The following is a 13,892-nucleotide window of genomic DNA, read 5'->3' as shown; positions in this document are numbered from 1 at the left end:
ATTTTGATTTCTATTTTTATATAAAAAGCAAAAAATTCATTTTATTTACTGTTGAATAAAATTGTTTTAACTGTATAAGTGCAATACAACCAGATATAATATAAAAAAATTAACTATGCTTGAAAACTTGTTACAATCATACAGTAATATCAAGTGAAGAATACATCGATTTCTACAATTACATAATATACATTGTGTAAAATTTACATGTGAATTATGCTACGTTCATTTTTTCATTAAAGTAAATTAAATATAAGTTTACATATATCAATCCAAAGAAATATGTATATATAAATATACATAACATTCTAGAATAGCATTTTAAACATTACGGGCAATATATTGGATTTCTAATCAAATAACCCTTTTCCTCCCCTTGTCCTTCTTCACAAGTAATCTTATAATAATTTAACATTTTTACATCGTTATCAGTTACTTATGTAGCATAATTTTACTTCAAAGTTATGATTATCTCTGCCGAGTTGATAAAATTTTATTAAAACTAAACACATCATGTTTCATAAGGATGTTTGGTATATAATTCAATGGTATAAAAGGAGTAAAAAATGTCTGAGAGATATACATTAAAAAAATTTTCCAATCTTTCTCCATTTTATCCTTAGCTAAAGAGAAAATGCTTTGTACAATGTATTCCTTTATCACGCGTCTAATTATAACGACTCTCGAAAAAACTGACATTATGCAATTACCACTCTGCATAGTCTCTGCTCATGTAGTACTCCACTATGACTCTTGATGATAGTTATCTCATTTTCATCACTTTTGGATTGGCCAGTCTATTGCAATTTTGCATGTATGAAATCGTATACATATTGTATACATTAACTGCTCTGTGAATTCTGTAAGCACATCATTATATAGTACTTTAATTTTTGCACATACATTTTTTCCTGCAGGTTAATCACGTACACACTTTTATCTTATTTCTTATGGATACTGAATAATACATATTTCAAATTAATTCAGCAAATTATATTATAGATAAGAAAAAATTTTATGCAATTTCTTGTAGATGACAATAATTGTATACGATAATTTGAAAAGTTAAATATGGAATATTTATACACACACACGCGCGCGCGCGCGCGCGCACGCACGCACGCACGCACGCCCAATTTTTGTTAAGGGCATTAGAAGAGAATATAACAATAATGATACTGATATTACGATTTACATTTAAACTTTCTAAATTTTTAATATCCGATTTGAGACTTGGCTTCAAAATTATAATTAATATTATTTTAACTGTCCTGAGCATTATATTTATATTACACAATACAAATATATTTATTTGATTTTATAATTAATAATATAACTTGTTACTCCACATATTATATGTAACTTGTTATATTGATATATAAATATATTTACACAATACCACTATATAATATACTTAAAATTCTAAATAAATAATGTAAATTATATACTTACATGCATTGGAACATCATTAATAATTAATTAGAATATTAAAATATTCCCCTCAGATATTAGTAATATCACAAATCCATTCATTATAGTAAATGTAATATAATAATTTCGATAATCTCATAAAAATTAAGTATTACATTAATGAAACAGTGTATATTAAATTTAAAATATCTTATATAGATTGTAACAAAACACATATAAATGTTATATATATATATATAAACATTTAATATCTGCCTAAAGAACTAAAATTCTATATATAGATTTTGCAAAAAAAAAAAAAATTCTTAAATGAAAAAAATAAAACGTCATCTCAATTTTATTTTTTTAATATACTGTTTTATAATTTTTCCATAAAATAAAATATTGCTTTTTCTTTTAAGAGAGATAATAATATTGAGATAATACACTTTACATATTTCAAGCATGCAAACAAAAATACTACAATTATAAAGTGGTATTGTTTAAAGTATCAGAGTTTAAATACAAGTTTCTAAAAACATTTTACAAAGTATTGGACAACAAACATCAGACATTTATATCGATTAATTATTAATAGTATCAATAGCATATTTCTAGGGAAAACGTATTCACTAACTCAGAAAGAACATACGTAATGTTAATATTAAAAAGATACTTTGAACTATTTATCGAGATCCTAAATCATCATAAATGTAATATTTTATTCTTATTTTTTTTATGGAAATAACTGATAATTTTATATATTTCATATTTACTAGCGTTCTCTATAAACGTTATATAATCAATTATAATCTTACGATTATAAAACATTCATACCATACCGTTTATATAATGGTGACGATTATCAGTTTGTTATTCGATTTCTTTTCTGATACTATAAAGAAATACTATTAAAAAAAACCACATTACTTGGAATAGAATAATTAAAGCAGAATAATCTAAATTTGTTGTAACAGCGATGCAGTAGCTTTAACGACGTATTTTATATTTAGCCAATTGCTTGGAAATAGGTAGTGTCAGAGATCACATATCGCTTATTTATGGCGAAAAACCAAAGACTTGTTCCCATCAAATCATTTTAATTATGCGTATTATGTACAATAAACATAGACAGGTATTGTACAATTATGTCGACGACTCTACACACGACAATAATAATATATCTAAAATAGTAGCGTTATGTCGCATTTGAAACGCCAAAATTTTGCAGTATACGTCAGGCGCTTATTGTAAGATCTTAACTTCTGTTTCCTTAACTTTGCCTGTACACCTTAAACGCCGCATAAAACTTGTGTTAATTCTAAAGTTTCCATGTCGAAAACAACAATATGATACACATGATTTCTTTTATGATTTTCTCTTACAATTAAATTAGAAAAAAAGATTGAGTAGAAGCTGTGATGTATCAAAAAACAGCTGTTACTAAGCTTGGTCAGTGGGGATCTGTATGTCCCTGGCAGACTTGTGCTCTGGCTCAACAGAAGAATAAGAAAAGGCTGAAAAGACTTCACACAAGAGTAAAGAATAATTTGTAATAAATTAGTATCAAAGTGCACAACATTCATTCTTTCCAAATTCGTTAAGGAAGAATTGCAAAGTAAAATTAAACAAATATTTGTTTAATGTAATTTTTTACTGAAAAAGATTGTATAACAATGATTTGATCCATCAGAAAAAACATGGTATAGATATTACAAAAGAGAGGCTCTCTTAAGTGCCATGAATCATCTAGCATTCGTGAAGTACTAATGTAACAAGTGATTATTGCGAAAAAGCGTTGCTTATTTGATGCTAATTTCTTCAAAAATTTAAAAAGTTAAACAATCAATCGTGTAAACATAATTAGGATTTTAAATGATTGTAATAATAGGATGTATACAATAACAATTTCTCAACGATAAAATTAATGATAAGTTTTTTATAGTCCTATAATTAATATTGTAAATGACATTAAAACAATTACAAGATCACAAAACAAAATAAATGCAGTATCAGTTATCCCGTCACTACGATTATGCCAACTGAACTTAATTGATATACAATTCTATATAACAGTGACATTAATAAAGAACTATTTTTTGTTTTTCATAAAACTATATATTTTACACAATTTTTTGTTTTAATAGTCCTATTCTGTAGAATACATACACACAAATATTGAAATATTGAAAAAAGAAGATATTGAAAAATATTGCTTTTTTATATAATCAAATTTCATAAAATATTTGGCCCAATAATGCATTATATTCAATACGCAGAATAGGACTACATGTATGTAAAAAAATTTATTTTATTACAGAAAGTAGAACTCATGTTAAAATTCTAATTCCAATTTCTACGAAATAAGTGGCTTACATTGACAATGTAAATGATCGATAATGTTTGTAAATTACTGTCAAAATTAAGATTATGCATTATTTCATCAAATATTTAATTTTTCATTTAAAAGCACATCTGTACAGTTCTACAGATTGTTTGCAACGCGAGTTGAAAACACATTCCATTAATACGGGCGTTATATCATTGTCACTAGATGAGGCACGAAAGTTCAGCAAAAGGAGATACTCAGCTATCAAACTATTTTGATAAATTCGTAATCTAGATACATCCTATATAAATGTTTCTAACTAGACTTCAATCACTCATGAAAATTATAAAGCTTCACGTATATCTGCAATATATTTATTCAGTAATCCACAATTTTGCGAAAATCTAATATCTCGTGTACTTTTTAATAAAATTTAGAAATGATATTAGAGAGATTAATAGATCGCTAAAATTCGTGAAATTTCCATGACAAGCCATTCTGTTTGAATGATCTATGATGCGCAATTTCTTACCTAATAATAGAAGGTTTTGCTCAAATTAAGCAAAGATAATTATAATTATACCACCTTCATGCATCTAAGTATTCTCCATTTGGAAAAACTCATCGCGAAATCTCACGAGCCTTTCGCGTCCTATTGATTAGATTTAAAAGAAACAGTTTGAAGTATCAGCGAAATATATTAGTATCTTCACATTTCTATTTAATGAAACATCGTTAGTAAAAATAGAGGGTTAATCCATTCTCTGTATAAGATTTATATATTTTTATTTTTAATATATTATTTTTAAAAAAACGGGTAATAGATTGTTAACTTTGTTAGTTTCAGGACATTCCTCTTTATAACCAGAAACGGTAATATACTTTGGTACATGTATACTTTATCGTGTATGCACAAGAATAGCCTTGATGTATAGTTTCCATTTTTGTTACAAAAGATGTATTTTTTTATATGTATGGAAAATGATTATAAAAATTGAAGATAAATGGATTAATGTTTGATATGCGTTATTCATAATATTATTTGTAAAGCTGATTTTTTTTATATTTACGTATTTATATATATATATATATATATAAATATATATATATATTCATTAGTGATTTCATTAAATAATTTAACTCTATCATTGTTAATTGTATACAATATACTTGAATTGCAAATTCAATAACATATTTACTGTATTTCCGAATACATTATAAATACAATAGTTTAATCTACTATAACTGGATTGCCAAATATAAAGTTAAATATAAAATTTATAAAATAACATTATAGGAAACTAAACTCAAGGCCTCCTTGCTAAATGTGTTATTAATAAGTTTTCACATCTTTAAAATTACTTGAAGAAAATATCAGTACACTGTTTCTCAGACAACTCTGCTGCGTGTATATATACAGGACTGATAATTTTAAAACTAAACAATCAGTTTTTTTCCTACTCTTCCCATGTAAAAAGTTTCTGTATTCTATGAAGTACACTGGACTGATAATTCCATAAACATCGAGAACTAATTATAAATGAAGAGTAGGAAATACTGATTAGAGATGTAGATATATATTCTGAGCGCTAATTTCTCCTAGATCTACAAAAATATATAATTATATATCGCAATATTATGCACTTTTTATCAACATGGCAAGAGGGTATGACAGAAATATTCTACTAAATTCTTATTAAATTCCATGAAAATCTCGCTTCATGATGTATCACGTATGTATTGTAATACAGAAATTTTTGTACAGTTTTAAGGAAAATACATTCTTGATAATGGTAACCTTTAAATCCTGTTCGCGTGTGAAAGAGCTATGCAAGCGGTATAAAATGTATAGTAGTTAATCTATTGTGCAAATTTCACAATCATTAAATATTTAAGAATACTATTTTTTTTAATGTCTCCAAATAAATGCATATTATAATAACATATTATGCTCTCTACATTTTTTACATATTTATATTATATTAAAACTTACACCTTGATTAGTTTTTATATTATCTAGTTTTCCATTTTTATTCCATCTTGTACATCTAATTTTTAGTGTAACATCTGTTTAACCCTCTGCTTATAATAACTGTAATATAAACATTTTTTTATTCCCTGAATGTAAAAGAAATTTATAAAATCCAACAATAATGATAATTATAAAAAATAATTAAATGAGAAAGTCAATGATTAATTAGGATTACTTGTAAACTATATAATACAAACTGTTTTACATTTTCTCCTGAAATATGCCATCAATCATAAAAATGTTTTTATCTACAGATAAAATATTTTGTTCGGCTTTCTCATATTCTAAGTAAAATATTGTTCAAAATAATAGGAGTGCATATTAAAATTAAAAATAAAAGTAAATATTTATAATTATCCTTAGTCCCTTTGTAATTGATATTTTACTTGTACTATTATTCCATTAAAATTATTAACTGGCTTAATCTGCAAATTAACAATTTGCATAAAATAATGGAACTTAGTTAAGTATGTTCACTATTGATACAGCACTTAAGTTTTAGCCATATTTCTAAAATAGATTTTGTAATCATTCAAGAGAAATATAGTCCATAGATACATACATAATCCCGAATGTTTTAATGGCTGTTGCGATTACTAAAGTTACAATGAATAAAAAAACTTTAGCGTAGCTTGAGTTTTTAAACAAATAGTATAGATAAATGGATAGAAACACTTACAAAAGTACGTAATATTTAATTAATTTACTGCATAATATTTAATTTACGCACTAATTTACGTTGTGCCAATCGCGGGTCACTTTATAGAAGTCTATTAATTATGTTTTTACGAGACTTACGAAACTTAATTCTGTCAAGACTCACCAATTTACAACATCGTAATTTTTCTTTAACACCGATAGGATTTCCTTACATTAGGGATTACTATTCAAATAAATGTGTCCACGGTAAATTCTGCATCTTTATGAATATGGAACATGTCTTATTATTATATAATTGTACATTTGATGCAGTTTAAAAAACGATCGAGGGTTAGTTATGTCAAAGGGATGTATCCAACACTTACAGTATTCGCTTTGCTGGGACACATTTCTCGAAACATTTTCTCGATGAAAGGTTGCCTGAAAGGAAAGAAAATGTAAGATGTACATTATGAAATTTCCAAAAGCAAATACTAATACATTCAGGTGCATTTATAGGAAGGTCAAGTATAAAATTATTAGACTCTCACGACAGAAATCTAATTATATTCTGGAATCTAGCCAAATTGGTAGAAGACTGTCGATTCGGTTGTATTTGGTAGTAGCAACGCTAACATTACCGTGATCTCACTACGGAGATCGTAAAAGGTTTAATCTCAACTCTCTCCTTAACAATTAGTACTTTTGATTAAATAATTGACAAAATATATTCCAAAACTTTTTTTTTCAAAAACAATTATGCACGTATATGTAAACGCGATGTAAGTACGATTCATCTTTCTTATTATTAAAATTACGTAATATTCAACTGCAAAAATTAACCCTTTCAATGTGATTAATAGTAAAACAGAAAATATAAAAAAAAAATACTTGCCAAAAAGTGTATTTAGTGTAATTAAATAGATTATTCTTAAAATTATGTTTTGATATTACTAAACTTACTTCGCGTGAAGACCACCACCAGGAGGCAGGTAGGGAAAATCTTGGTCGCTTCCTCTAAGAAGTTCAAGCATTTTTAGATAGTCAAATTCACTCTTATCCTCTTCTTGGGCGATGATTTCTATAAATATAGAAGAAAAATATTAAAGTAACTTACATCTATCATTAATGAGTTATTAAACTTATATTAAATATCAATTTATAAATAATAGCTAATTACGTGTTTTTCTTAAATTATGTGCAATTCCAAATGCAACTATCAAAACATAATTAACAAAATATGTGCGTAATATTTACGATTCAATTAATAATAATTTCATATTTTCCATAGATGTAGCAATAGCGATTATCTGTTTTCTCTAACCACTGTCATTTTACACATTCATGTGTGATTGTAAGTACACATTTCCATATATATTCCTCACTAACAATAAATAATTTAAAAATAAGAATAAAAGTGTGGTAAAAAATCTGTTAGAAAAATATAAACTATACTCGTACACGCCACTTTATAATAATACCAATAATACAATGTTTTTGTTTTTTTACATGCAGTTTGTCAAGATGCGGGAATGTAATTAGCAAATGTAAAATAATTAGCAGACATAAAACGCGCGCGCGCGCACACACATATACACACGCATATACAACAATGCAATTGTGTACATGCATCTACTTAGGACTGGAAGAGTAGATTGTACATTACATTTCTTATGGAAACATACTCTTGTCTTAAGTAGATACATTTTAGTAGAGCTTCCAATATATATACGATGCAAATTGTCCACCTCTGGAATTGTAAATCTTTCGGATATTATTTTATAGAGAAAAAAAAAGAGAAAAAAATCTATTGCAATGTTCCTCCATAAGAAATGCATTGCTATTAAAATTGATATTAAAAGTATATAATAAACAATGTTATAGATAGATATTCTCGTAAGAAAATTTGCACCTACCTTATGACACGGTTTAGATGAACTTTAAAAGAGAAACAAACATAAACAGGAGGAACAACCTTTCTTTCGTATACATACAGTTTCTACTTAAAGAAATTTAACTTTAGGTTAATTTATCAACTCCAAGGGTGGAACACATCTTTCAGCAACAATTTCGTATAATATTTATTGATAACTTCTGTCATTACATGACGAAATAATGTGTGCTAATTTTATGGCGCTAAACAAATTTCTCTCTTTCTTTTTCTCTCTCATTTTTAAGAGTGATTTGAAACACATTGATTTAATTTGGTCATAAATAGGGCACAGATGTTTGTGAGGTTTCACAATAAACCTTTCCAGATGAACAATATCGAGATGTTTTAAAATATAATCCATGCATAATTTTTGCAATTAATTTTATAAAATTGTTCTTTTATTCTAATATTGTTAGAAGAAATGCATTTTTGATCAAATAAGATAACTCATTGAAATCTTAAAAACTTCCATGCCCTATTAATAAATATAATATTGATGCAACATTTTTAGTCAATCTGCATGTATAAAGTAGACTAAAATTACTACAAAATATTTTTCTGATAAAATATTACATATATACATATATATATATATATATATATATATATATATATATATATATATATATACACACATATACATACATACATACATATATGTACTTTTCGCATTTTTGTTGCATCTCTTCATAATATTTTTGTATTACTACACATTAAGAATTGTACTCGTATCTTTAAAACTTTACAACTTATACATTTTTATAACAATATTAATATTTAAGAAATAATTATACTATTTAATAATACAATATAATTTAATTGTCTTAATAACAGCTGTCTTTTCAACATACAACACAAGTTAGTATTTTTGAAATATATGCATTACATTAGTATACACAGGTATACATAGTTTTAATAACGTGAGATCTGAGGAAATAAAAAGATATATTTCAGCACATGAATTATTGCATCTGTTCTCTATGTACCATATGCATTATATACCCTATGTAATTTCTTAAGAAAATTGGTGAGCTATTTATATCGAGCTTATAGAACATTTTGGGAAATAACAGATGCAATGTGGTAAAACTCATTAAAGTGGAACAAATACGCGCTTTTGCACACACAGGACGACATGAGACACCAACGGTTTATAAACGTTTTCTCATGTGACAGATATATCATACGAGACATCAACTTTATTAATCACAAAGTGCAACGTTAAGAAATGGGAATCACACATTGTGTGGTTATTGTTACACATAATTTGTACAATTGATTGTGCAAGCTTCAACATTTACATTTACTTTGCAATTAAAGTTAATGTCAATAGTTTAAGGAATTTTAAGTTGTTATTATTGCTGTACGCATATTAAAACACTGGAAAACATTTTTATCACTTTTGCAAAAGATTGCTTTGTATGTAATGACTAGTTATATCTTGTGGCACATGTGATATGTAGATTGTAAATATAAGATTATTCTGAAAATAAAACTCTCGATCTTTCAGACTAGATTAGATTACATCTATGCGACATTGAAAATATTGCTGTTTCGCGAATTTTCTTTATATTAATTTTTAAAATAGTACATATCACCTCTAACGCAATAATAAATCAATTTATCAACAATAACATTTTTTTTCTAACAATATTGTAATAATACTATTATTCTTTCTACTAAATTTTTAATTGTCTAATACACATCACTTATAATCATATGCAAACTATTGCAAGCTATTACGCTATTTGAAGTCATTCATCCTATTATTATGATTGGTCTCTTCCTATTTTTCCTCCATTAAGCTGCAATATTTGCAACATTATAAATATCTAAGAATAAAGGAATTTATGTTGCTAAAAATAGATCTTTCATATAACAACTTTCATAATAGCAATATTTTTTATACTAAAGAATATTTTTTCTTTCGTATGCTTTGGCACCAATCAAATTCTTCACGAGTGTATAAGTTTCCATTAAATATACATCAGGAAGAATTTGTCATTACATCTATTTTATATCGGCAAACATTAATTTATTATATCACTTTCGTGATGTATATGGCATCGTGATCTTGAATTAATGCAACAACATAAAGAATATAATGAATTAAAGTATGGAAAAGTTAAAGAACCTTTAATTTTCCTTGCAATAGCCATTTCCAACTCGTCCTCCTGCCTCTGTGCTTCAGGATTTGGTTTTGGTGCGGCCGGAAACGTTACCAGGACTATACTCATATTATCTCTGCTACCCTGTAATAAAATTTTAAATCGATCTAAGTGCATTCTCGTATAAAAAAAACATCGATTATCGTCATAAAAGTTTTACGTAATTATTTCGTATGATTGTAGTCGTAAACAAAATTAAATGCTATGACTCAGCATGATGTAGATCAAGTAGTAATAAAAATATGTACATTATTTTATAAACTTCAAGTATTTTAAGAATTATTTTTGATACTTAATGTTTTTTAAATCTCTATGCAGATGTTGAAATAAATGAATAAAGCTATTTTGATATAGTCAAATTTTTACTTTTTATACAAAAAAATATATATACATATATATGATGTACATGTTTAACATAAAATATTTATGTTATATATAAAAAATGCAATCAAATACCTTATAAAGACAAGTGTCTACAACCAGATTGGTAACTGCCTCTAAATCATCAGTTAGCTGCAGCCTTGAATGTATAAAATTACATAAATCTTCGTTGTTCATTACATCCCAAATGCCATCACATGCTAAAACTAGAAACTCGTCGTGTTCATCGTCCCTGTCTAACACGAATATTTCTGGTTCCGGTGACACTAACTGCTCACAGGGGCCTCGATCTTTCAGATTTTTGTACTCGTAGTCGCCCAATGCCCGGGAGACCGCCAGAGATCCGTTAACTCTTTGGATCATTACGCTACCGCCCGCATTCTGAATTCTCTCCTTCTCGGCGGGTAAGACAGGCTTGTGATCTCGCGTAGAGAAAACTGGAAGTCCAGATCTGCAAAGTACCGCCCGGGAGTCGCCGCAATTAGCGATATAAATATTTTTGGGTGATATAAATGCACACACTGCTGTAGAACCAGACTTATCGGTGCCAGCGCTCATCTCGGGCAAATCTCTCATCTCATCGTCGAGTCTCAAAAATCCAGAATGAATCCCTTTGATAACATCCTCGGCCTTAAACTCCTGCGTTTGCATTATACATTCTAGTAAGTGTTCCGCACTATGCGCCGATACCAGTGCACCTGCGTGACCATCAAACACCGCAAAGTAACTCCAATCCGAGAGGCCACCATCCAAGCAGGGAATGGCTCGATGAGCATCCTCCATCTCCATCCGCCAACCCTGCATGCTGGCAACGCCGTACCGCAGACCGTTGCCAGTGCCATGCTCGTTGCACTTTTCTGTCTTCGGAGTATCCAAAAACGCCCCCATATTACTCGTCGAATGTTTATTGTACCAGCTAATTAATTTGTTCCTTGCTCTATTATTTGATTAGCAACATTCTGACCAATCCTCAAAAATGGTACTCGCTTCACTCTTACCTAAAATCAAAAGCCTTATTATATTACAACAGAATTTGTAGATTTGCACTATTATTTTCGACCATGTATCAAGAATCTCAAAGCGGATGAGTCAAAGCAAACGGACTTTACGAACGCGTTTCACAGCAATACGGAATTCGAACGCGTCGTTGATCGAGAGTGACGACAGTGCGCGTCGATAACGCGCGCGGGTCGTGCTCGCATAACATTGCTTGGCGTATGCGAGAGTTCAAACGACAAAGGCCGAAGACAGGCGGATGTGATCCGGCGATACGGAAACGTTCACGACGCGAGTCGGAGTCTACGTTTCGAGCGACGCGTTTTGGCAACTCGCGTTATCGGCCGGCATGTGTAAATCCATCGCTTACGCCACGCGTGGCTGCGCGCGCGAGGGAGCGATATACGCCGAAGAATACGGCTCCTTCTAACGCACAGTGATGGCTCTCTGTGCGATATCGTGATCCGCGCGCTCGCGTTGCTCGACGACGGCGACGGCGACGGCGACGGCGACGGCGACGATGACGACGGCGACGCGCGCGCAACGGACTTCTTATTTGGCAGCGGCAAATTTTCGCGACTAAAATAGTTTACTCGTTCACTCGCTCGCTCACACGCATGCATCCACGCACGCACGCACGCACGCACGCACGGCTCACTCTACTCGCGCAGCTGCCAAACGTACGAGCGCATACGAAAACTTACGTCGGCGAACCGTGACCAAGGATCATCGTCGTTTCAGGTACTAAAACTGGGAGCGTGCTCCGACAAACTGGCCGTTGCTGTCGCCGCTGCCGTCGTCGTCGACCACCGTCGCCGCCGCCGTCGTCGTCGTCGTCGTCGTCGTTGTCGCCGCCACTGCGTGGTCTTTCGCGGTGCAATACTCGCAGAGCTAATACGCTCGCATTATACTCTTCTTGAATCGCGCGTGAATTTATCACCGTTGCACCACGTACCGTTTGTCTCACTCGTTGTGGCTGTGCCTGGCTGGCTGGCTGCCTGGCTCGTGTCCGCACACACAGAGAAACAACGAAATCGACTCGCATGAATGGCGGATACACACGGCGGTCGACATGATGCGCATGCGCTGATTTATTAATAGCAGCCCGCGCGCCGTCGTCACCATCGACCAATCGACATCGAGCGATTTCCGTTCGCGCCCGACTGATATCTCGTTTTATAGGATCATCACGCGGAGTAAAATTAACTCACTCTCGTTCCCTCTCTCTCTCTCTCTCTCTCTCTTCTTCCTCTATCTTGCGCGCGCGCGCGAGCACACTAGAATTAACTCGGCGAGGTGTCGCGCGAAACGAGCGTTTACAAGCGCGATTTCGCGACCGATAGATCTCGCGCAGTCATCGATAATTGCAGTGCTAATTGGTCGTCGCGTCACGCGACCGATTGGTCAATTCGGCGGCGGTCAATCACGATGCCCCGTGCGCGCCACGTCTCGTTCTGACGCGCGTATTTACATATCGGATCGGTTTATTGATCGGCTTAATAGCCGATGGGAATTCCGCTACGGCGAGAACGTCAACGGGTCATTGGATTACGCGTTATCACGCCCAGATGCACTCCATTAATCCGCGTTTGTTCGAACGAGAAAGAGAGAGAGCCGACCACCTCTCGTGTCTATCTATAAGCGCCGTCACCGCCGCCGCCGCCATCGCCCGCGTCGCGCCACCGATTGGAGCGCAATCGGCTCATTGATCCCCTAGCGCTAGAGACTTCGGCTGCCGTTCCCGCGCGCGAGGATGCACACGCGACGCGCACCCGTTGGCATGTGTGTGTATACCTCCATATACCTCTATCGTTCGACCCAGTTTCGAATAATTGCGAGAAAGTGGAACGTAAACGGCAGCCGTTCGAATTCACGCGATTCCGTAATTTTCCCCGCGCCACGCATGCGCGGAAAAATCCCCTTTCGCTCCCGTGCAGGGGCAACTTCGACCGCACACACAAATTTCAATTAACTCCTAACTCAAAGAAACAAAATTCCGTATTT

At 31.8% G+C, this 13,892-nt stretch overlaps 1 protein-coding gene across 4 annotated transcripts; it reads right to left on the bottom strand.

The window, feature by feature from the left end:
• Positions 1 to 13: 13 nt before the first annotated feature.
• LOC105194133 (protein phosphatase 1A) lies at positions 14 to 13,554 on the bottom strand. Of its 4 annotated transcripts, XM_026133647.2 has the most exons (6): positions 12,593 to 13,552; positions 10,968 to 11,890; positions 10,478 to 10,595; positions 7,374 to 7,491; positions 6,797 to 6,851; positions 14 to 860 (listed from the first exon to the last, which is right to left on the bottom strand). In XM_026133647.2, exons 2-6 carry the CDS (start codon positions 11,778 to 11,780, stop codon positions 843 to 845), a joined length of 1,122 nt encoding a protein of 373 aa, XP_025989432.1. In that variant the 5' UTR covers positions 11,781 to 11,890; positions 12,593 to 13,552; the 3' UTR covers positions 14 to 842. The 4 variants fall into 4 exon arrangements, with proteins under 4 accessions (XP_025989432.1, XP_039303861.1, XP_025989431.1 ...); XM_039447927.1 differs by lacking the exon at positions 14 to 860 and having other exon boundaries at positions 2,494 to 6,851; positions 12,844 to 13,550; XM_026133646.2 differs by lacking the exon at positions 14 to 860 and having other exon boundaries at positions 2,494 to 6,851; positions 12,593 to 13,549.
• Positions 13,555 to 13,892: the final 338 nt, after the last annotated feature.

Source organism: Solenopsis invicta, chromosome 4 (assembly GCF_016802725.1).
Source record: "Solenopsis invicta isolate M01_SB chromosome 4, UNIL_Sinv_3.0, whole genome shotgun sequence".
Lineage (NCBI taxonomy): Eukaryota > Metazoa > Arthropoda > Insecta > Hymenoptera > Formicidae > Solenopsis > Solenopsis invicta.
Note: the sequence above shows the minus strand (reverse complement) of the source record. Positions and strands in the feature narration are given on the sequence as shown.